The sequence below is a fragment of the Lynx rufus genome, unplaced genomic scaffold (genome assembly GCF_022079265.1).
Source record: "Lynx rufus isolate CCGP_SWC_20201006 ecotype Redwood Valley unplaced genomic scaffold, mLynRuf1.p SCAF_11, whole genome shotgun sequence".
Lineage (NCBI taxonomy): Eukaryota > Metazoa > Chordata > Mammalia > Carnivora > Felidae > Lynx > Lynx rufus.
Genome location: NW_025814825.1, coordinates 64636105 through 64660066, shown reverse-complemented (window position 1 = coordinate 64660066; position 23962 = coordinate 64636105). Strand labels below are relative to the sequence as shown.

The following is a 23962-nucleotide window of genomic DNA, read 5'->3' as shown; positions in this document are numbered from 1 at the left end:
CTGTGGTGACCCTGCCGTAAATAACATCACAAAGTGACTCAGGCCTCAGGTGCCGCAGGGCTTCCTGGGTGACCTTCCAAGTCCTCAGATGATTTCCAGGGATACAAACCAGTGGAAATCCGATCGGCCATCCTATGCAGTAGGTTTTCACATAGGAGGTACTCACACGGGCTCGTCCGTGTTCAGAAATCAACCTGGGTCCCAACCTATGACGTTAGCGTTCCAAAAGAAATTTGAGGCGACCTAAGATCTTTCCTAACTACGTTTATTTCCATGAATAAAACAAACCTGACGTTTGTTCCTCGCTCCTTGGACATTAATCAGATAAGGAAGTTTTACCGTCAGTTACAGATCTTGAATCTGAATATGTGTCTGTCCTTCTGTGCACTTCAGGTACGAAAATGAAAGTCACGAGGACAGAAGGAAGTCAACTGAATTCCCAGGACAAAGACGCAAACAGGTGATGAGCGAGGGGTGGCATCCAACTTTGAGTTCTGATTCCTGTGCACCGATACTATGAAATCATTAATGTGCACGTTGATGAATGGTGTCTCACAAGTGAGGATGACTGGCCAGTTGTAAGGAAGGTGTGACTGAGATCTTAAATATGATGAACTTAGACAAACTTGAGTTTGTTTGTTTGTTTATATTTATTTATTGAGAGAGAGTGTGCGAGCAGGGGAGACGGGAAGAGGGAGGGAGAGAGAATCTTAAGCAGCCTCCATGCTCTGTGTTAGCCCCACACGGGGCTGGGATCCCACGGTCCTGGGATTATGACCTGAACCAAAATCAAGAGTCGGACACTCAACCAACTGACAGACCCAGGAGCCCCATAAATCGAAATAATTTCATTTTTTTTAACATTTATTTATTTTTGAGAGACAGAGAGTATGAGCAGGGGAGAAGGAGAGAGAGAGAGAGGGAGACACAGAATCCGAAGCAAGCTCCAGGCTCCGAGCTGTCAGCCCAGAGCCCAACGTGGGGCTCGAACTCACAAACCGCGAGATCATGACCTGAGCCGAAGTCGGAGGCTTAATCGACTGAGCCCTCGAGACACCCCATAAATTGAAATAATTGAAAACTGTACTTCTTTTATTCACAAAGAATGGACTAGGTCAGTCTAACATTTTGGCCCAAAAGGCCCCTTTAGCATCTCACGATCTGATCTTGCAGACCTTTGGTTAGGACAGCCCATTGCAAGGAATTAAAATCTGGGGATGACATTATCTAGCGGCTCTTGTTGTCTCCCGGTCACTGCTCTTCTCCATCTTTATGTACCTGAGATCATCACATCGGAGCTCAGGGTACCAAAGGGGTCCTGCACGGTGTCACGTGACAGACGTATTGGCGTATCAGAACGCTTGGCTTATCTCCATCCCTGGAGCTTTAGTAGGACGTGTCCCGTGAACTTCTCTTCTTTATGAAGCTACCCAAGCTGGCCTCCTGTGAGCGGGTTGCGATTCTCTGGCTTACAAGTCAGTACCCGTGCCCGAAATGAGCAGGAAGCCACTCTACCGAAGATCGAGGTGCTGCTTCCCCCCCTAGAGCAGTGACCTTAATGTTGACGTTGCCACTCATCAGCTTTGGGGGAAAACTAGCTTTTGAGGTTTTCCACCTACTTGGTTGGTGGGTGTGAGGGAACCAACCAAAACGCTGAACTTTGGGTTAGACAAGTGGTCTCGGATTTTGGCTCAGGTCACGATCTCACAGCTTGTGGATTCGAGCCCCCATCGGGCTCTGCGCTGACAGCGTGGAGCCTGCTTGGGATTCTCTCTCTCCTCCTATCTCTGCCCCTCTCCCACTCTCTCTCTGTCTTTCTCAAATAAGTAAATAAACTTTTTAAAACATTGATAAGAGGTCTCAGAGGTCTATGAACTGTTCATTGTTGGGATTGTGCTAAAGCCAGTACTGAAACTAAATACTGAGAACATGTGATAGCAGTTGGGCAGTGATTTTGTGCTATGGAATATAATGGTACAAAAATGGGCCTGTATTTTGTACATAATTTTTTTTTTTAAATTTTTTTTTTTTTTCAACGTTTATTCATTTTTGGGACAGAGAGAGACAGAGCATGAACGGGGGAGGGGCAGAGAGAGAGGGAGACACAGAATCGGAAACAGGCTCCAGGCTCCGAGCCATCAGCCCAGAGCCCGACGTGGGGCTCGAACTCACGGACCGCGAGATCGTGACCTGGCTGAAGTCGGACGCTTAACCGACTGCGCCACCCAGGCGCCCCTGTACATAATTTTTAAGTTTTAATTTATTTTTCCTGTTTGGTCATAAGACTGTTGGCCAACTTCAGATGGGAAATTAGAAACGGATCCCTCACTTGGCAAATTTGAGAAGCAGCGGGTTAGATACCAAGAAATCTGAAACAGATTGAAGGAAAAAGTTAAAGTATTTGCCCTTGGATATATTTTGTGATTTTTTTTTTTTCCCCTCTGTAGTAACTCAGATGAGATACTTTTCCTCCTTTGAAGCAACACTGAACTTTTGTATCTTGCATAATTGTTATTCTTTGGTTGTTCCTTGCCCCTTAAAATTTTTTCTGACAGATTGTGAGGGCAGCAGTTGGGGGGACGGGGGAGGGAGGAGCCCGGATCTGATTGTCGTGCTCTGAGGGTGAGCGCCTGTGGTGTGCTGGTTTCACCTTGGCCTCACCATCCCGGCTCTCGGGTGCACCTGCCAGCCAAAGCACACGTGCCCAGTGGGGCCCCAGCAGGTCCTGTACCTTATTTCTGACAAAGCTGAGTACTAAGTCAATAATTCCGTGCCCTTGGTAGGTTCACAGACGCTGCAGGCAGATAATGTCTAATTGCAGCTTTGGCTCTCTCGTGGGGGGATGAGAGAGAAGTTTGAGGAACTTCCCAAAACTCAACTGAGGTTCAGTTTATTTATCTTTTTTAATGTTTTTTTAATGATTATTTTTTAGAGATAGAGAGAGTGTGAACAAGGGAGGGGCAGAGAGAGAGAGAGGGAGGCTCAGAATCTGAAGCACGCTCCAGGCTCTGAGCTGTCAGCACAGAGCCCGACGCGGACCTCGAACTCACAAACCTGGAGATTATGACCCAAGCCAAAGTCGGACGCTCCACCGACTGAGCCCCCCGGGCGCTTCAACTGACGTCCAGTTTAAACAATTCTGAGCTTCAAGTTTGTTTCTTTTTTTTTTTTATTTTTTAATTTTTTTTTTCAACGTTTATTTATTTTTGGGACAGAGAAAGACAGAGCATGAACGGGGGAGGGGCAGAGAGAGAGGGAGACACAGAATCAGAAACAGGCTCCAGGCTCTGAGCCATCAGCCCAGAGCCCGACGCGGGGCTCGAACTCACGGACTGCAAGATCGTGACCTGGCTGAAGTCGGACGCTTAACCGACTGCGCCACCCAAGCGCCCTCAAGTTTGTTTCTTATACTATCATTATATATTTTTAAAATCAGCTAAGAAATACTTGTATTACGAGCACTTGCCCCTGAGCGTCTTGGGTGAAAGTCTCTAAAATTCATATAAGGACAGTTTGGTAGGGAAGAGCCTCCCTAGCAAGAATATTTTAATAAATATGACTGCCCATGTTTGAAAAGACACCTACATCACTGTTTTTTATTTTGCCAATTCACAGGAATCTCTGCATCGAGTCTCAAGATCTAGCCTCTCTTCCGACCCTGGTTAGTAGTTTTGTGGTTTTCTCCTGGGATCCTTCAAGGTCAGCTCTCCACGTAGCGTTACGGCGAGGAAGGGACAGCAAGAACGCCCGCGTTCTGCATTCAGCTTCACAAAAGTTAGGAGGTTGTGTTACTTCCCATGGCACACAGGCAGACATCTGAGTTCACTTTTTCCTCAAGTGACTTAGAGGGCACCGTGCTCACTGGAGCCTCCAGGTATAAGCGGTCTCGTTCGGTTACCGGTTTAATTGAGTAGATTAACAGCATTCCATGCCTCACATGGGTTACAGGAGGCTGACGTGACCTATTTGTTTGCCTCGTAACGCCAGCATCAGAATACTTCTGTTACACGTTTTGGGCATTAAATAATTTGCAGGCTAAGTGAAAAGCTAGATTAGAAGACAATTTGAAACGCTTTTAAAATTCGAATACTTTAGGTGTTCATCACTGAGGAGAGATTGAACTTTCTGTTTCTTATTTCATAACTCATCACCCAGACGGGAAGCTTCAAGATTCCGATGTCCGTTCAAGAGCCTCTGAAGACAGTGTTTCAGGAAGGCCTCTGAAGAATGTCCAAGCAGCGGGCACGGTCTCTGGTGGCTGTGAGGACCGGGTTGCAAGCAGAACGCCTAATGTCGTCCGTCCCTTGGAACTTGCTGGAGGTAACTCCAGAAATACCACAGATCCTACAGGCAGGGATTCTAAGGAAGATTTCAGCATAACGTTAGCGAGCTGTAAAGGAGACCTGAAGCCTTTACCCTCTACGCGGGGTCTGGAGAATGGTGCAAACAATGAATCTCCCTTTAAGAAGCTTTACGAGTCAATGAAGGAAGAGCTTGATGTGAAATCAGAAAAAGGAGATGTGCTACAGAGCGGTAAAAAATCAGGAACGCGGAGTCATCACCCACCAGAGAAGGAATGTTCTGGTGATTTACAAGGCGGGACACAAGTCCCAGGGTCACTTAAATCCAGACCTAGGTCAGGTCGGAGCACCCAAATGAAGGCAGATCCTGCTTTGGGAGAACAAGGCATTAGCCAGACCGAGGACAGGAGACAAGGTGAGGAGGCTGGGGGGACTCCCAAGGAGACCAGGGGTCCCATCGTCCCTCCTGAGGAGATGACAGCAACCAAGACCCTGGCACAACGTTCCCCGCAGGCCTCGCGGAAACGTCAGCGTGAAGACATGACGGTCGCCGGCGGAAGCGCGTCTGTGAATTTGGATCAAAAGGAAGGCTTCAGGACAGATAACAAGACGTTTACTCCTAGGAAGTCCTTAGCCAGAAACCAAACACCCGCTAAAGTCGAAAACGCTGATAATTTTGGAGATACACCAGAAAACCTCTTTTCCAAAAGGAGGAGGAGTATTCCTACCAGTGTGGACATTCTTACGCCAGAATCAGAAACTCAGAATCACGCGATTTTAGCTCCGTTGCCCGTTCAAGTTGAAAGGAAGATTCCAAACAGTTCCGTCCACCAGCCTGAGAAAGCGGGCGCCGCCGTGGGGCGCATGCACTCTGGGTTACCTGGTCGTAGTTCAGTTGATACAAGCAACTTTGGGGACTCCATCAGTAAGTTTACTTAACTGTGCATTTATCACCCCCCCCCCCCATAGCTCATACCTTGTATCTAGAAAGGAACCGATGAGACCTCCCTTCCGTCGGTGGTGATTTCACCGTGGCAGGGAGCCTATGTGCACAAAGCCAGATGCACCGTCTGCTCTCATAGACTCGTCCTGAAGACGCGCACGATTGTAATCAGGGGCTCCGGAGGGAGGGCGGGTTGTCAGGGACGAACACAGCCGGGGACCTACAGGGGTCCAAAAACGTGTTGGATTCTCCCGTTCCACCCACAAGAAGATAGAAAGGAGAATAAGCCTAGTAATAAGCATAATGGCTTTCCAGAAACGTTTGAGTTCCGAACTATAAGCACTCGTATCCTGTGAGTTTGCTCCTGTAAACTAAGTCCAGGGAAGTCCCTTGGGAATGTTTGAATACAGGGAGGGTGTCTCTCAGGTACTTATACTCTGTTTTCCGTGTCTCTTAATAGTAGTTTGTTGTTGTTGTTGTTGGGTGTCTCTCAGGTACTTATACTCTGTTTTCCGTGTCTCCTAATAGTAGTTTGTTGTTGTTGTTGTTGTTGTTGTTGCTGCTGCTGTATTATAAACCACTGGACTATCCCCACGGGTTTCTGTATCAGGAGCTGTTGTAGGTGTTTTAAAGACATGGGCACTTTTGATCCTCTATGCAGGTAGCAGGTGGGCCCCCGGGACGGGTATCCCTGTCAGCTTCCCTTTTGTAAAACGGGAAACTGACGGCCTCCTGTCACCCAGCGAGCGGCAGGGCTGTGACCCCCGAGCGGGCTCAGTAGCTCCTGGGTTTTCTCCCATACTTTTCGGAGGGGGGGTGGTGGTTCTGTGGGTGTTCTGAAGTAGCAGGCTTACCGTCCGGGCTCTGTTTTGCAGACGGTCCCTCATGCGAGGTGCACCCCTCTCTGCAATTAGACCAGCACGCATCCATCACTGTGTCCTTATGAGTCTCAGAAAGGGGGCATCACTCAGACAAGGGATTCTTGTTGAGTGCCGGTTCATGGGGATGTGCGGTGGGGTTGGGACTCGTGAATCGCCTATTCGAATCACCTGGAGAAGTTTTCAAGTTCACGACTTCTCACTAGGTAGGCCTGGGCGAGGCCCGAGTTCATAGGTGTCTTTGGAAAAAGCCCTATCCGGTCACCGCGGAAGCATCTGTGCCTGTCATTCCCCTGCTCCAAAGTGAAAGCCGCCCCACCCACACCAATCCCTTTATTAAGCTCTGTCCACGTGGGCATTCTCAACCTTTCCTAGGAGATCTTTGTACTGTCCGGTTGGGACGTGACACTTTGTGAGTTTGTCCCTGGGTCTTTTCCTGAGCTCCAGCTCCGTGAGCGTTACAAAAGGATGAGACGCTGTGGTGTTAGTTTTCAAGGGGGCTTTTCCATTGGTTTGTCTTTAACAGCAACTTGAAACACGTCTTAGGTGTCCGTACATCTTCCATTCCTTCTCCACGTTTGTATTCGTTATTTCAGATAAGACTGAGGGAACACCCCTGAAAAGAAGGCGGGTCTCCTTTGGTGGTCGTCTGAAGCCGGAGTTATTTGATGAAAACTTACCTCCTAATACACCTCTCAAGAGAGGAGAAACACCCAGAAGGTCACTTGTAAGCCACACTCCACCTGTCCTGAAGAAAATCATCAAGGTAGGGTCAACGGTCAGTATTCTCACTCCCGCCTAGGACACATCCTTTCCAAACGCCCCACGCCAGCACAATGGCAACGGAGACCTTTTTCTTTCTAAAAACGTAGTAAAGACAAAAAATTGTAAAGGACGGCTCACTCACTGAAGGGTGGAAAATGGACCCCTGGGCTTGGAACCCCGATTCTCACGTGGCTGAGCACAGCGGAGGCCTGTGAAGGCCTCTTCGGGCGGAGGCCTCCTGCCAGCCTTGCTTCCAGAAGACCACTTGGGCTGGGGGAGGGGGCGGGTTCGGTAAAAACTACCAACCAGAGGGGCGCCTGGGTGGCTCAGTGGGTTGAGCATCCGACTTCGGCTCGGGTCATGATCTCATGCTTCATGAGTTGGAGCCCCACGTTGGGCTCTGTGCTGACAGCTCAGAGCCTGGAGCCTGCTTCGGATTCTGTGTCTCCCTCTCCCTGTCCCTCCCCTGCTCACGACGTGTCTCTCCCTCAAAAATAAATAGATAACCATTAAAAAACAAACAAACAAACAAACAAACTACCGATTAGAAAGAATCTGAAGACATCATGACACAAACCGTAAGGTGGTTTGTTTGTTTGTTTGTTTTCTTTTAGAATTATAAGGTGAGGGGCGCCTGGGTGGCGCAGTCGGTTAAGCGTCCGACTTCAGCCAGGTCACGATCTCGCGGTCCGTGAGTTCGAGCCCCGCGTCAGGCTCTGGGCTGATGGCTCGGAGCCTGGAGCCTGTTTCTGATTCTGTGTCTCCCTCTCTCTCGGCCCCTCCCCCGTTCATGCTCTGTCTCTCTCTGTCCCAAAAATAAATAAACGTTGAAAAAAAATTAAAAAAAAAAATTAAAAAAAAAAAAAGAATTATAAGGTGAAAAGGAAACCCTTGAGTGGCAACACGCCCATGATTTCCACCATCAGCTATTTAGAACTTTGTAATCACCTACGCTAGGCTGTGTTGTCCTCCTGAGTTTAGGTCTCTGGAAGGTATGGCCGCCCAGCTCACCCCCCTCAGAGGGCCTGGGCAATCTTTCATTTCTTTTCCTACCAAAAGGAGTATAAGGTATGTGTGGCTCCCTTTAGATTTTCTATTGGCTCCCAGAAATGAGCGGCCCTCCTTCCACGTAGACCAAAGGGGATTAGACGCCCACAGGTGGTGTCTTTTCCAATTCAGATCGGAGCATGCTCACTCCTCACTTAAGACTGGTTTGCTGTCCCCCCCCACCCCCCCTTCCTTTTTCTCTTAAATGAGGGGCACAGACTCCCATCTCTGCCTTCCACTTGACAGACAGCGCTTGAAACATTTTGGTGCTTCCAGATTGAAACAGCCAAAATTCTTTAACTGGGCAGGGTTTGCACATCCACTACAGAGACTCTGTGTTGGCGGTAAGGTATCTTATGAACACTTAAATCTCGTCAGGACCGTCCTCAACCATCGGGAAAAGAAGATTCTTCCGGACTCCATTTGGAAGTGACCACACAACCGCAGTTCGCAGGATCTCCAGCTCGTGATCCGACCAGGACTTCTCCAGGTGCCCGTGACCCACGTCGCAGGTCACCCAAGGCGTCCTCGGTCTCCGGCGGCAGCAAATCTCATCACACGGATGTTCCTAAGAGGGGAGGCAGGAAGAGCGGTGGCTTGCTTTCAAAGAGAACCTCCATCGACCGGAGCCAGCATGACATCTTGCAGAGGATTTACTCCAAAAGAAGGAGCGGAGCTTCTGAAGCCAATTTAGTCGGTTAGTGTCGTGTTCGTGGATGTCTTAAGGTCTGTTTTCTCGCTCACGGGGCTTCGGAAACCTTTCAACACGTTTTCCTTCTGACAGTGGCGAAGTCGTGGGCGGACGTAGTGAAACTCGGGGCCAAACAGACCCAGGCTAAAGCGGTCAAACACGGCCCCCAGCGACAGCTGAGCAAAAGGCCAAGAAAAGCGAACACTCCGAAGGTATGAACAGCTCCTTGGCCACGTGCTGTGAGGTAAGGTCGCGTTGGGTGGGGAGGTACGCGCTGACGTTTTCTTCATCTTGTTACATTTTTTTTTTCCAGAAGCCTGTTAGTGGCGTTCACAGTGAGTTTAGTACAGGCCATGCCAACTCTCCTTGTACCATAATAATAGGGAAAGCTCACCTTGAAAAAGTAAATGTGCCTGCCCGGCCCTACAGAATGCTCAACAACTTTGTCATCAACAAGAAGGTGGACTTCAATGAAGATCTGTCAGGTAAAAGCACAACCTCGAGGCTTAGAAACCGTAGCCCTTCGATCCCCCTACACGTGAGAACGTGGACGGATGCCATAGATGTGTATGGTGGGGAGCAGACGGGAGGATCAACGATCTAGTCAGCTCCTGGGGTTCTGGTGGTTCAAGGAAGAACTTGCTGGGTTGGACGAGAGCCGCACCTCGACCGTATCGGGGGTCATGAGTCCCGCACGAGGCAGGTATGAGTGGTAAATGCACAGCTTTGCCTCGGATGGCAGCATCCGTGTAGAGTACTGGAGTCCGCTTCATGGTGAAGAGAGCAGGCTCGCTCTTAGAATCGCCCCTCCCCTGCGTTTATTCTAATCGACTGCCCCAAAGTTGAACAATATTTTACTGTTTCAAGAGGTTCCTTCCTTTCCATGACACTTAACTGTTTCTAGAAATGAAAGCCTGTGAAGAGGCCTTCCCTTAAGCATGAACAGTTGAACCAGTGTTTCCATTCTCAGTAACGGTGGGATGTGACTTCCTTATGGTTGTCCTAGATTAGCACCGAGACAGGAACCCAGGGCTGGGATTTCACTCTCCATGGTTTGACCGGTGCTTTCTGCCTTCAACACTTTTGGAGGGAGGGGAGACTTGATTCCACCTCCCATTAGATGGGGTCTTTTTTTTTTCTTTTCCTGGCGTATTTTTTTAAATGTTTTTGTTTGAATGTTTATTTATTTTTGAGAGAGACAGAGACAGAATGCGAGTGGGTTGGGGTAGAGAGAGAGGGAGACACAGAATCCGAAGCAGACTCCAGGCTCCGAGCTGTCAACACAGAGCCCAACGTGGGGCTTGAACTCACGAGCTGCGAGATCATGACCTGAGCTGAAGTGAGATCGGACGCTCAACCGACTGAGCCACCCAGGCACCCCTATTTCCTGGTGTATTTTAAGATGGAATAGTTCTACTCCTCTGTATAACCCAAATAAAGTCCCCTCTGAGTACTGTCACAATAGGATCACTACACATAGTTTTTTGGGGCGCCTGGGGGGCTGTCAGTTAAGCGTCTGACTTTGGCTCGGGTCATGATCTCACGGTTCATGAGTTCGAGGCCCACGTCAAGCTTTGTGCTAACAGCTCAGAGCCTGGAGCCTGCTTCGGATTCTGTGTCTTCCTCTCTCTGCACTTCCCCTGCTTGTGCTCTGTCTCTCAAAAACATATAAACATTAAAAAAAATACATTTAGCTTTTAAAAAAAACATACCCGTAAACATACCCGTAAAAACACAGAACAATTGTAGCCCATTTTGATAGCAAACTCAATGAGAAAAAAGTTTCGAGTATGTACCACCCAATATGCAGTCATAGGTACATACGTGTGCATTATGTAAATTGTGTTCATGTGTGAGGGTTCTAATGTCCTTATGTTACAAAGCATTAAAAACCAATCCTCAGGGGCTCCTGGGTGGCTCAGTCGGTTGAGTGTCCGACTTCAGCTCAGGTCACGATCTCGCAGTTCGTGAATTCGAGCCCCACGTCGGTCTCTGGTGCTGACAGCTCAGAGCCTGGAGCCCGCTTCGGATTCTGTGTCCCCCTCTCTCTCCTCCCCACCCCTGCTTATGCTCTGTCTCTCTCTGTCTTTCAAAAATAAATAAACATAAAAAAAATTAAAGAAAAAACACCAATCTTCAAAAATATTTTTAAGATAAAATTAGTAGAAATTTAAATGCTCAGTACTCAGACAGTGGATTTTCCCAACCTCCCCTCCAGACCCCTTCCTAGAGAGTGCAACAATTCCCACCCCTTGGTGTGAGTAAGTTTCATGAGAAAACAGCAGTCTGTACTGAAGCCTGGATCCTGGCTATTTAAGGGGGGCCTGAGTAGCGGCAGGAGGAGGAGACTTTTAAGTGAAATGGCTGGTTCGAGGGCCTCCGGAACAGTCTTCTCAAAGACAGTTTGCAATCAGATGCCAGACCGAGAGAGCGTTTTGATCCATTGCTGGCAGGATGAGAGTAAGACGAAAGCGGGATAACGTGAGTGTTCCGGAAAGATCAATCTTCTCTTCAAAGAACTGTATCGTGCTTTTCTTCTGAGATGATGTTAATACTACTTTTTGGCGTTAAAAGGAAAACATGGTGACGTTGCCATTTGACAGTACTATCGATGGGCAGTCTTTTTTTTTTTTTAATTGGGAAGGTTTTATTTGGACATAAGCCCCGGTCTGCCTCAGCGAGGGCTTTTCAAGGCAGCATGAGCGCGCCGGGTTTCTGGATATCTGGCTGGGGGCGCCCGGGGTGGCCTCTGTCTCCCGGCTAGTGGTCAGAATTGGGGCAACGTTGCAAGACTGAGATGTCCCCTTCCTGTATGTGATTTTCTCACCAAGAGGAAAAGCAAAGAAGACGAGATGCCATCGCAACTTCTCATTGCGCTTCTTCAAAAATGAGTTTATTTTTAAAAAAATCTTTATTTATGTTTGACCGAGAGAGAGCGTGCGAGCAGGGGAGGGGCAGAAAGAAACGGGGGCAGAGGATCTGAAGCAGGTTCTGCGTGGACGGTAGAGACCCCAGTGCGGGGCTCGAACTCAGAACTCACAAACCGCGAGATCACAACTTGCGCGGCAGTCAGGCGCTTAATCAACTCAGCCACCCAGGCGCCCGAAAATGAGTTCATCATTAATACATGACTGTCTCCAATGAACTCTGGGGAGTGATTCGCTGTTCCTTCTCTGCCACTTCCTCTGGGGTCTGTGCAGACTGGCATGGTTGCTGGCATGTACGAGCGATGTGTTTGTTCATTGTTTTTCCCATATTTTCGTATACCAGGGTTAACTGAAATGTTCCAGACTCCAGCAGCGAAAGTGAAGCCACAAACGATGAGCCTGCATCCCAGCGCTTTCTCAGATTCAGAGGACGTTGTCAGAAAAGAGTTTCAAGTACCTGACTCGGGAGAAAAACCTCTGCTATGCACGTCAGAAACTTTTGGTTGGTTTACTTTTGTTTTTTCCTAGCACTTTAATATTTTCAGTAGGAATTGTAGGTGGTATTTTTTTTTTTTTATAAGAGATACACTATTATTTGTCTATGATGGATACTCCTGAAAAAGTACCATTTCCAGCCTCTCTGTTCTGTTGTTTTTAGGGGAACTTCCTATTCGCAGTTGAACTAACATTGGCATTCAGCAAGTTGCGTAAAAAAGAGTACTCCTTTAATAACTGTAAACTGCCTGTGCACATTTCTGCTTTCTTTATTTAAAGGGGTTGACCAGCAGAGAAGTAGAGTGATCTCTCATCGTAGTTACACAAATTATTCCAACTCAAAATTGCTATAAATAACCCAAAAGAAAGAGAATGTGTACAATTTAGTGCCGTGAATCTTCTAGAAGGCCTGTGCCCCAGTGTGAGCCCAAGATGGGAGAGATGAGTCTGTCTTGCTCTTGTACTGAGTACTGGTTACCCAGGGCCTGGCATGAAGGGAACAGCTTTACTATATGAACAGTGCATCCTGTGCTGAAAAGTAGATGTTTCCTGTGCAGTTAGGACCCCACACGTCCTGACGATAAGCCATGTTATTGTATTAGTGGTTCTGCAGGAGAAATGGCTGTTTGCTTCTCATGTTTGAAGGAAAGAATGTCTGCATTCAGGTGACTGAGACACAGTGCGGTAACCTTCGGGATCCCCTTCTTAAGGAATTTGTTTTCTTTTATCTGATCTCTGTGGAGCCTAATCACCTCCTGAGTGTGAACTCGCTGTATATCACCAGGTAACGATATTCTTAGGTGCGTGTGGCTCACGTGCAAGACAGATTTATGGCCACGTAAGTAGCCTCATATGCTTAGCCCAGGTGGACAGGAGGCTGAACTATTGGCTTTTACACGATATCTCATAAGGAAAACATACCAGATTGGCACAACATACTGAACAGAGTATATTTCTCACGCGTGTTTTTATTTCCTGTAGGAGAGAATGTATTCCCCGTGACTCAGAATGGACCGCAAGAGCCGTCTGATAAAAGCCTCGCGAGCCCTGTCCTCAGACGTCAGAGTGTCAGAGTAAATGTGAACATTGAGAAAACTCCGGGATCGGGGGCTCCGAAGGCCACGTCAAGCGCCAACAGGCTTCGAAGGTCCGTGGGGCCCAGAAGTATACAGATGCCAGGAGCAGGGCGCAAGGACGAAGAAGCCAAGATGGACACTGTGGAGAATGTTCCGGGACGACTTCTGAGGAAGACCCCGCAACGAGAACAGAAACTGGAGGGAGCAGCGAAGGAACAGGAGAGCTATTTTGAAGCGAGTGAGAACGATACCGAGCCAAAGGAAAATTCTGAAGAGGTGGTCGCAGTGAGGAGATCGAGAAGATATTCGGAGCAAAGCCAGGAACCAGCTGCAGACCTGACCCCCCTCAAGACATGGCAAGACACAGAACCCAAGGAAGACCTGGGAGGCATCCAAGGTCTCCTCCGCACGCCCATTCGTGTGCAGGAACCAAAGGAGGCTGAGAATAAAACCGCAGAAAAGCGCCAGAAATCTTCAAAGTTGGAACTAGCTGGCACGCCAGCCGCAATGAGCGTACAGCTTGAGACCCCTCCCCAGAAAGTGGACCTGGAGGAAGAGCCCCTGGCTCTCGGGAAGCCCATCCAGATGCCAGGAGGAAGCACACACTCACCCGGAGAACCTGCAGGTGGTGATAAAAACAGCGGATTGTTTAATAGAACTCCAGAGCAGAAGCTGAGCCCTGCGGAAAAACTACCTGGAAGCAAGAGGCGGCCAAGAACACCCAAGAAAAAGAATCATTCTCTAGAAGACCTGGCTGGACTCAGAGAGCTCTTTCAAACCCCAAGCCACACAGATAAACCAATGACCGGTCACCAAACCACCAAAGCACCCTGCAAATCTCCGCTACCAGGACCAGGCAACACGCCAGCGAGTCAAAAGAGGCGGCTCGAGACCCCTCCCCAGAAAGTGGGCCTGGAGGAAGAGCCCTCTGCTCTCAGGAAGCCCACCCAGACGCCAGGGGAAAGCACAAACTCACACAGAGAACCTGGAGGTGATGATGAAGACATCAACTTGTTTAACAAAACTCCAGGGCAGAAACCAAATCCTGCAGTAACTAGAAGCAAGAGGCGGCCAAGAACACCCAAGAAGAAGGCCCATTCTCTAGAAGACCTGGCTGGACTCAGAGAGCTCTTTCAGACCCCAAACCACACAGATAAACCAATGGCTGATGACCCAACTACCAAAGCACCCTGCAAATCTCCCCTAGCAGAGCTAGTCAACACACCCGCAAGTCGCAGGAGGCTGTGCAAGACCCCTCCGCAGAAAGTGGACCTGGAGGAAGAAGCCTCGGCTCTTCAGAAGCCCACCCAGATGCCAGGGGAAAGCCCACACGAACACAGAGAGCCAGTAGGCGGTGATGAAGACATCGGATTGTTCAAGGAAACCCCAAAGCAGAAACTGGACCCTGCAGAAAATGTAGCTGGAAGCAAGAGGCGGTCAAGAGCACCCAAGAAAAAGGTCCAGTCCCTAGAAGACCTGGTTGGCCTCAAAGAGCTTTTCCAAACCCCAGAGCACACTCCAGACCCTGTGACTGTTGACCAAACCACCAGAGTTCCCTGCAAATCTCCACGAGCAGAACCAGTCAACACGCCAGCAAGTAGAAATAGGCGGCTCAAGACCCCTCAGAAAGTGGACCTGGAGGAAGAGCCCTCTGCTCTCAGGAAGTCCACCCAGATGTCAGGGGGAAGCCCACATGAACACAGAGAGCCAGTAGGTGGTGATGAAGACATCAAATTGTTCAAGGAAACCCCAAAGCAGGAACTGGACCCTGCAGAAAATGTAGCTGGAAGCAAGAGGCGGCCAAGAACACCCAGGAAAAAGGCCCATTCTCTAGAAGACCTGGATGGACTTAGAGGGCTCTTCCAAACACCAGACCACACAGATAAACCAATGACTGGTGACCAAACTACCAAAGCACCCTGCAAATCTCTGCTAGCAGGACCAGGCAACACGCCAGCGAGTCAAAAGAGGTGGCTCGAGACCCCTCCGCAGAAAGTGGGCCTGGAGGAAAAGCCCCCTTCTCTCAGGAAACCCACCCAGACGCCAGGGGAAAGCACAAACTCACACAGAGAACCTGGAGGTGATGAAGAAGACATCAACTTGTTTAACAAAACTCCAGGGCAGAAACCAAATCCTGCAGTAACTAGAAGCAAGAGGCGGCCAAGAACACCCAAGAAGAAGGCCCATTCTCTAGAAGACCTGGCTGGACTCAGAGAGCTCTTTCAGACCCCAAACCACACAGATAAACCAATGGCTGATGACCCAGCTACCAAAGCACCCTGCAAATCTCCCCTAGCAGAGCTAGTCAACACACCCGCAAGTCGCAGGAGGCTGTGCAAGACCCCTCCGCAGAAAGTGGACCTGGAGGAAGAAGCCTCGGCTCTTCAGAAGTCCACCCAGATGCCAGGGGAAAGCCTACACGAACACAGAGAGCCAGTAGGCGGTGATGAAGACATCGGATTGTTCAAGGAAACCCCAAAGCAGAAACTGGACCCTGCAGAAAATGTAGCTGGAAGCAAGAGGTGGTCAAGAGCACCCAAGAAAAAGGTCCAGTCCCTAGAAGACCTGGTTGGCCTCAAAGAGCTTTTCCAAACACCAAGCCACACAGATAAGCCAATGGCTGGTGACCAAACCACCAAAGCACCCTGCCAATCTCCACTAGCAGGACCAGGCAACATGCCAGCAAGTAAAAAGAGGCTCCTCGAGACCCCTCCCCAGAAAGTGGGCCTGGAGGAAGAGCCCCCGGCTCTCGGGAAGTCCAACCAGATGCCAGGGGAAAGCCCACACGAACACACAGAATCAGGAGGAGAGGATAAAGACATTAAATTGTTTAACAAAACTCCAGAGCAGAAACTGAAACCTGCAGACAACGTAACTGGAAGCAAGAGGCGGCCAAGAACACCCCAAAAAAAGGTCCAGTCCCTAGAAGACCTGGTTGGCCTCAAAGAGCTTTTCCAAACCCCAGAGCAAACCAAGAAAACAACAGCTGTTGTCAAAACCACAATAGTGCCCTGCAAATCTCCGCTAGCAGAAACAGTCAACATACCAACCCACATGAAGACACGGCTCAACGTAGCTCTGGGGAAGGTCACCGTAGAGAACGAGCTCTCAGCTGTCACGAAGCCCACCCAAAGGCCAGAGGAAGCCACACGCACACACAGAGAACCAGTAGGGGAAGATGAAGACATCAGATTGTTCAAGGAAACTCCAAAGCAGAAACTGAAACCTGAGGAAGATGTAACTGGAAGCAAGAGGCAGCCAAGAACACCCAAGAAAAAGGTCCAGTCCCTAGAAGACCTGGTTGGTCTCAAAGAGCTTTTCCAAACCCCAGACCCAGGGACTGGTGACCAAACCACCAAATTTCCCTGTAAATCTCCACGAGCAGAACCAGTCAACACGCCAGCAAGTGGAAAGAGGTGGCTCGAGACCCCTCCCCAGAAAGTGGACCTGGAGGAAGAGCCCTCAGCTCTCAGGAAGCCCACCCGGATGCCAGGGGAAAGCCCACACGAACACAGAGAACCTGGAGGTAAGGAGGAAGACATCAACTTGTTTAAGGAAACCCTAAAGCGGAAACTGAACCCTACAGAAAATGTAACTGGAAGCAAAAAGCAGCCAAGAACACCCAGGAGGAACATCCAGTCTTTAGAAGACCTGGTTGGCCTCAAAGAGCTTTTCCAAACACCAAACCACACAGATAAGCCAATGACTGGTGACCAAACCACCAAAGCACCCAGCCAATCTCCACTAGCAGGACCAGGCAACAAGCCAACCAATAGAAGGAGGCGGCTCAAGACCCCTCCCCAGAAAGTGGACCTGGAGGAAGAACCCTCAGCTCTCAGGAAGCCCACCCAGCTGCCAGGGGAAAGCCCACATGAACACGGAGAACCTGTAGGTGGTGATGCAGATATCAGATTGTTCAAGGACACCCCAAAGCCGAAACTGAAGCCTGTAAGAAACGTATCTAGAAGCAAGAGGCGGCCAAGAACACCCAAGAAAAAGATCCAGTCCTTAGAAGACCTGGCTGGTCTCAAAGAGCTTTTCCAAACCGCAGACCCAGTGACTGGTGACCGAACCACCAAAGCGCCCTTCCAATCTCCGCTTGCAGGACCAGGCAACAAGCCCACCAATAGAAGGAGGCGGCTCAAGACCCCTCCCCAGAAAGCTGATCTTAAGGAAGAGCCCTCAGCTCTCAGGAAGCCCACCCAAACGCCAGAGGAAAGCACTCACTCACTCAGAGAATCAGGAGGTGATGATAAAGACGTTAAATTGTTTAATAGAACTGCAAAGCAGAAACTGGGCCCCACAGAAAACGTAACGGGCAGGAAAAATCGGCCAAGAGCGCCGAACCCCACCCAACCCCTGGAAGACCTGACCAGTTTCAGAGAGTCCTTCCCGAGGCCAGATCACACCAAGCAACGGGGTGATGCTGGTAGCATCCAGGGAGCTCCAAAGCAAACACCAGACGGAGGGAAACCTGTGAAACCCCTAGCAAGAGTCCGTAGGGCCCCTCGAGGAAAGCCCGTGGAAGATCTGGCAGGCCACCGAGACCCTGTAAAATCTCGGAGTGAAAGCAGCGTTTCCCCGTCCCCGAAGAGAAAACGAGGAAACGAGGGAGGTGGCCCAGGAACAAAGAGGCTGCGCTCTGTGACACCTGCCCAGGCCACTGCCGAAGAGAAGCCTCCCCTGAAGAAAAGAAGGGGGGCCCCCAGAGAAGGACGTGACCCCCCTGAGCCCCTGACCGCGAAGAGAAAGCTAAGGATTGTAGCGGAAAGGATGGAAGTCCCAGAGGACCTGACCAGCGGCAAGAGGGAAAGCAGGACAGAGGGGCGAGAAGTAGGAAGGACGACGGCCTCTCCACAACAGGTAATGGCAGATGTCACTTAGTCGCTGTATGCCATTTGAGATGGTGTTCTCCATTCGAGGCTCTTATCCGGTATAAACTGTTGAATCTATATGTGAATATCTTCTCCCAAAGGGGTCTGCATTCAGCACAGTGAGTAACTGCAGACAAGTTAAAGAATCCTTTGGGGATTTATAGAGAGAATAGACTTCGTGTGGGAAAATAACAGGTCAAAATTCTTATGACCAGTTTTGACGAGAGTTTCTCAGGAACTGAGTGAGTTATGGTCATCTGCAGAGGTGTGAAAGATGTCGAGGAAAGGTAGGAGCTCGGTCCTGTGTTGTCCCAGAGCCCATAAGCAGGAGCGCTGGATGGGCGGGGGATCAGGGTCAGTCTTTATGCGGTTAGAACAATCTGCGTGGCCGTCCGGGTCCCGAGGAGAGCCCACCTGTCAGGGTTGTGAGGCAGAGAGTTACTCCTGCATGGACAGTACTTTGTATGTTCCGTTCCAGAAACCCTGACTCTCCTGTCCTGCTTGAGCAAATGATTGCGAAAGGCTTAGGAATTCATTTACTGCCTGGAAAGGGGGCATTTTTCTAGAAAGCCCACGTAATGCTTGTTGTAATCGAATTTGCCATATATGACACTCAGGTGTTGTGATGGAAATTGAGCCTGGAAATTCATGGTTTGTCAGTAGAGAGGATTTCACCCTGGAATGAAGTGGTTGCTGGCCTCTTAAAACAAACGTGAAGTTTTCACATGATTTTTTTGGAAATTCCCTTTGATTGCTTCCTTCTCCGTGTTGAAGTGTGAGGTTTGTATTACTCATGATTGGCATGTGGCGGCTGTCTTGCTCTTTGTAGGTGATGTCTCTCCGCTCGAGACGGCCAAATAAAACCAAGCTCGAAGAGCAAAGGCCCGAGCCTGTTAAAGCAGCAGCAGAGAAAGCGAAGCCAGACAGAAATGACAAGAAGCCCCGGAAGACCTCCCAACAGACGAAGCCACAAAGCCCTGAAGGCGGAGCCAAGAGTTCTACACCTGCGGGCCGAGTCCGTGCAAGCAGAATGTGTCTACGGTCTGCAAGACCGAGGAAGGTGCCCTTGCCTGACGTGGCAGAGGAGAAGCAAAGGGAGAAAGGCGTGGGTGGCCACGTGAAGAATCAGGAGGAAGAAGTAACGCAACGTTCAGACGTCATGTCTTTGAGATCCAGAAAAGTTAAGATCCCTCCTGGAGGAAATGCTTTGGAGAGTGAATCCCAACAGCGAGTAACTCGGAGTGCCAAGAGATGTGCTGGCAATATAAAAAAGGTACGTAACTCACTGGTTTTCTTTTCTTTTTTCTGTTTCTTTTATTTTGAGGGAGAAGGAGAGAGAATCCCAAGCAGGCTTCGAGCTGTCAGTGCAGAGCCCCACACGGGACTTGAACTCACGAACCGTGAGATCATGATTTGAACCCAAATCAAGAGTTGCACGCTTAACCGACTGAGCCACCAGGAGCCCGTTTTCCTATTTTCACGAGCAGAGGATGTTTCAATCCGATCTTGCCCCATGTTCAAAAACAAACAAACATTACATATAACTTGCTGCCAGGTCCCAGTTACACTAGTGTAGGAAGCATGAGCGTGAACCACGTATTTTGTCGTCGTAGCTGTGTTTAGGGGATTCCACTTCAGATAGAAAACTGACATGAAGATCCCATTCAGGAAGAGCAAGCACTTACTGAAGCAGAAGGGTGGTCCTGTCTGGATCTCCTGGGATTTGCTTTGGAAAGCTAGACCGGATGAAAGTCAAGAGTGTCCGTGAGACGAGTGGTACCACGTGCTTGCTAACATGGCATCACGTTCAAGAGCCCATGAGCCGTCTGTCATTTGAATAAATCCATGGTGCATGGTTAAATCCAGTCAGTGTTCTCCTGGGGAATACTTGATGTTGTTAGTTTAAAAGTAGGGAGGGGGTTCAGTAGCTCCCTGTTTGCGAGTGGTGTAAATTTCTTAGCACGCGGCTGGAGATCTCCAGAGGCCAGTGCCGTGGCCGCCCCTCTGATGTGCGTGCGTGAACTTACAGCTTGACCGGCTGGTCTGACTCAGTGCGAGCGGCGAAGGCAGAAGGGGTCTGTTCGCCGCGTGTTGGAATGATGGTGACGGTGCCCGCGTACGTCCCCGCCCAGGACGTCACTGGGTCCCCGCGCCATCCTTTGAGCCGTGAGGGAAGAGGGACAGAGCGGGTGTGTGTGGTCAGCAGAAACCGAATGTATTGCCCCCAGCCCCTGATTAGCTGCTAGAGCGCCCATTCTACTGTCCTCTGCGGTGTGGGAGTCCACGATGACACTTTGCCGATACTCCGGTCATCGGATGGCCATCTGCGCTGGAGTAAGGTGATACCTTCAGTCATCGTTCAAGGGGTTCAGGGCGCGTGCATTCAAACTGAGCCTTTGGCTTTTTTAATTCTTGCCTTTTGTTCTCCTGACCCTTCCCTCCCTTCAGGTATTAAAGACCACTTGGTAAGGGGGACCCCTGGGTGGCTCAGTCCGTTAAGCGGCCTGACTGTTGGTTTCAGCTCAGGTCATGATCTCACGGTTCGTAGGTTCGAGCCCTAAATCGGGCTCCACGCTGACGGTGCGGAGCCTGCTTGGGATTCTCTCTCTCTCTCTCTCTCTCTCTCTCTGTTTCTCTGCCCCTCCCCTGCTTGTGTTCTCTCTCTCAAAATAAATACACTTAATAAATAAATAAATATCACTTGGTAAAGTCACTGATGGGGTCTGCTTCCGAAGTATCCTCAACATGACATACTTTTTCTGATGGGCTGTTGGGTTGGGGGACAGCGTAAAGTAGGAGCAGACACCCGACTTGGTTCTGAAAGGGCAGATCGTCCTTCGTTTTATCTCCCTGTCCAGAGGGATGAGCCTCCTCTCGGCTCCTTCTGGAGCACGCACAGAGGGCGGTCTCCGGTCACACGCGCTGAGTGTGGAGAGATTGTGCACCTCACACCAGAGATGAGTTAGAAAACCCAAAACATTTTGTCCTGTTGATAAATTTGAATTCACTTTTTTAAGTGGCTTTTTTTTTTCTTAAGTTTATTTATTCATTTATTTCGAGAGAGAGAGAGAGCGCAGGCAGAGAGGGGCAGAGAGAGAGTGAGAGAATCCCAAGCAGGCTCCACGCTGTCAGCACAGAGCCCAACACGGGGCTTGAATTCACGAACCATGAGATCATGACCTGAGCTGAAACCAAGAGTCGGACGCTTAACCGGCTGAGCCACCCAGGCGCCCCTTGAGTGGTATTTTTTTTTAATTAGTGAAAATGTGTGTATTTGCGTGGCAGTTTTCTTTCTTTTTTTTATTACTGTCTGAACTTAAAAACAGGTTACAGAGCTTCCTGTTTAAATCTAAAAAACCAAATAGTAAAAACATTTTAAAGGACAAAAGCAACGTTCACGGGTTACCTCCTAAAACTCATTTCCAACCTTAAACTTAATTTCCTAGAACTCCAGGTGTGCATCACACCTAATCAGGCTTTGGGATTTTGCAGAGTGGGGTTGGTTACAAAAATTGTTCTCTTCAATTACTTAAGAGTTCTATTTTTTCTTTCCAAACAGGATGAGGACAATGCGTGCATCAAGAAAATAAGAACCAGAAGTCGTCGGGACAATGAAGATGTTTAGCTAAGACGTTTAAAAGGGGTGGGGGGAAGCGATACATTCCATTTAGTGCTATGTGTTAGTAGCATATTTGGGTCAATTTAAAAGGGAGTTGTGTAAATAATGTTATTCGGGTGTCTAAGAAATCTTAGAATTTTCTATCTCCAGATGGCATATTCACAGAGGCCTCGTGGAGGTCATGGAGAAGACTATCCACCATCACTCACAGAGTGATAAAAACGTAAACCTTGGGTTGGGGCGGGTGGGGGGCTTGGGACCTAGAAATGGCTTTCAACTTGGCAAAACGTGGCCCTGAAGTTTATGACCCGTCCGTCCTTGTCAGCCGTGTATGCCAGCACGTGCCGCACGGCTCTGTAAATGCTTCACGTGGGTCTGGGTCCCACATCAGAATGTGAAAGCAGGGGCTTCTGTCTCTGTGTCCCCAACACTGGGCAGGCACTCAGGAAACGTTAGGGAATGGGCAGATTCGAATGGATTAATGAGACGTGTCAGATATTTCTTTACAATGGGGGAGGCTTTTGGCCCCGCTCGCCACGGCTCTTGGCCAGCTGCACAGGACAGCCCTCTCCTCGGTGTCCCCAGCACTGGAGGGAATACAAGTGTGACCTGGAGGAAGCTGGCGGCCCCACCTTCAAGATGGAAGGGGTCACTGAATTTAAGGACCGACTGGGAGGGGGCCTGCCTTCTTCGCTTGAAGAATATTCGTCTCACCTGGGACTGCTCACATCTGAGAAGGCCTCCACCCCGAGCCTCAGGGCCGTCGGCCAGGGCGCCCCTCGTCCCTGAACAGTGCGGCCTCTTCCGGCTACTCGTGCTTTCTGTCCCGTCTTTTCCCTTTTCCCAACCTCCTGGATCTGCGCCTGCCTGTGCGTTCTCAGACCACACCTGTCGGCCTGCCTTAGGGCCCCGCACGCCACCTTGTCCAGAAAACAACACAAACCCTCCTCCTAAGGAACGGCCGTGATTCCCGGGCTGTCCTCAGACCCAGGCCGCTGGGCATTTCCACCTTCTCGTGTTCTACTTTGTCTCGTTCCTCTTTCTGTGTCCCCTAAGTTAGAAGGTAGTGCATCCTCCCTCCGGTCACCTGAGTCTTCCCCACTCGTCCAGCCGTGTCGAGGCGAGGATGGGACACAAGACAGGGTAGCTGTCCCCCACGGCGTCCCTGTCTGTCCATTCTTCTGTCATTGTGTCTGGCGTGGAGCCAGGTTCACATAATAAAAAATGTTTGCTGAATGAATGCATGAATCTAGGCGTGTCTCTGGGTCACTGGGAGTTGCCTTTGCCATTGTGGCTGCTGTAAGAACACTCTGAACAGTGTTGTCTAAAATCGCACGGAAGAGTGACAGCCTGGGGAGGGCGGTAGGTTGGAGCGGGGGTGGGGGGGACATCCGAGAGTCCACAGAACAGGTGATGGTTGAACTGGGCCAGTAAGGGGTGGGATCTCGGGGAGCAGAAGAAGGGAGCGTAGTTTAGGAAGGGCGGCTCTTTTTTTTTTTTTAGAAAAAGCACTTTTTTTTGAAGGTGCGAGTCATAAATGTGTCATTTAGGTAGCAAAACACAAGGAAATGTAAAATAATAGGATTTTCCTATGATTAAGTTGTTCTGCCGACACTTCAGATTTCGTAGTAATTATGAACCTCGCACGTAGAAAAATTTCAATTAGCCATACGCCTGGGGAATGGAATATACTGGTTAATTAAAAACCCCTTTAGGGTTCAATTCTAACCAAAAACCTCACTGCAATATATCAGATTTCCTCACCTTCGTAAGGGTACAGTATTTTAAGAGCACCGTAAGGGTGGTTTTCATTTTACCGTAAATGCTGCGTTAGAAAAGCTCATTCAAACAAGTGTTTGATTAAACATGTCCGCAGGACACAGGTTTCGCTGAGCATTTAAGCAGCAGACAGACATTAACCAGCTAGGCCAACTCTGTTTGAAAACAGGGTTGCAAGAAATAAATACCTACTGGCTGTGTGGTTTGGTAACTTCTCTGGGCCTCGGATTCCAAAGAAGTAACATCCATCTGACAGAAAGTTCTCAATGAACAGAAACTACTTTTACTTTTTTTTTTTTTTTTGCCTCCAAGCTTCTGCGTGCCTTTCTCTGCCTGCCAATCTCTCTTTGCCTTTCTTTTAGGTTTTTAAATTTATTTTGAGAGAGAGAGCACAGGCAGAGGAGGGCTGGGCAGGGTGGGGGGGAGAGAATCTCAAGCAGACTCCACACTGTCAGCGTGGAGCCCGATGGGAGGCTTGAGCTCACGAACTGAGATGTGACCTGAGCTGAAATCCATCAGGTGCTTGGGGCACCTGGGTGGCTCAGTCAGGCATCGGACTTCAGCTGC

At 49.4% G+C, this 23962-nt stretch overlaps 1 protein-coding gene across 3 annotated transcripts in view; it reads left to right on the top strand.

Annotated features, from left to right (window-relative positions):
- The window catches only part of MKI67 (marker of proliferation Ki-67), a 28582-nt gene extending 5730 nt beyond the window's left edge, over window positions 1–22852 (top strand). For 2 of the 3 annotated variants that reach the window (XM_047073612.1, XM_047073613.1), the window contains exons 5-15: window positions 394–460; window positions 3616–3661; window positions 4156–5226; window positions 6719–6888; window positions 8313–8631; window positions 8719–8837; window positions 8939–9110; window positions 11896–12054; window positions 13029–17986; window positions 18827–19270; window positions 21557–22852. In XM_047073612.1, the coding sequence (XP_046929568.1) occupies window positions 394–460; window positions 3616–3661; window positions 4156–5226; window positions 6719–6888; window positions 8313–8631; window positions 8719–8837; window positions 8939–9110; window positions 11896–12054; window positions 13029–17986; window positions 18827–19270; window positions 21557–21622 (7591 nt within the window). In that variant the 3' untranslated portion in view covers window positions 21623–22852. The remainder of the gene's footprint in view (window positions 1–393; window positions 461–3615; window positions 3662–4155; window positions 5227–6718; window positions 6889–8312; window positions 8632–8718; window positions 8838–8938; window positions 9111–11895; window positions 12055–13028; window positions 17987–18826; window positions 19271–21556) is intronic. The other variant, XM_047073614.1, reaches the window with a different exon arrangement.
- The last annotated feature ends 1110 nt before the right edge of the window (window positions 22853–23962 follow it).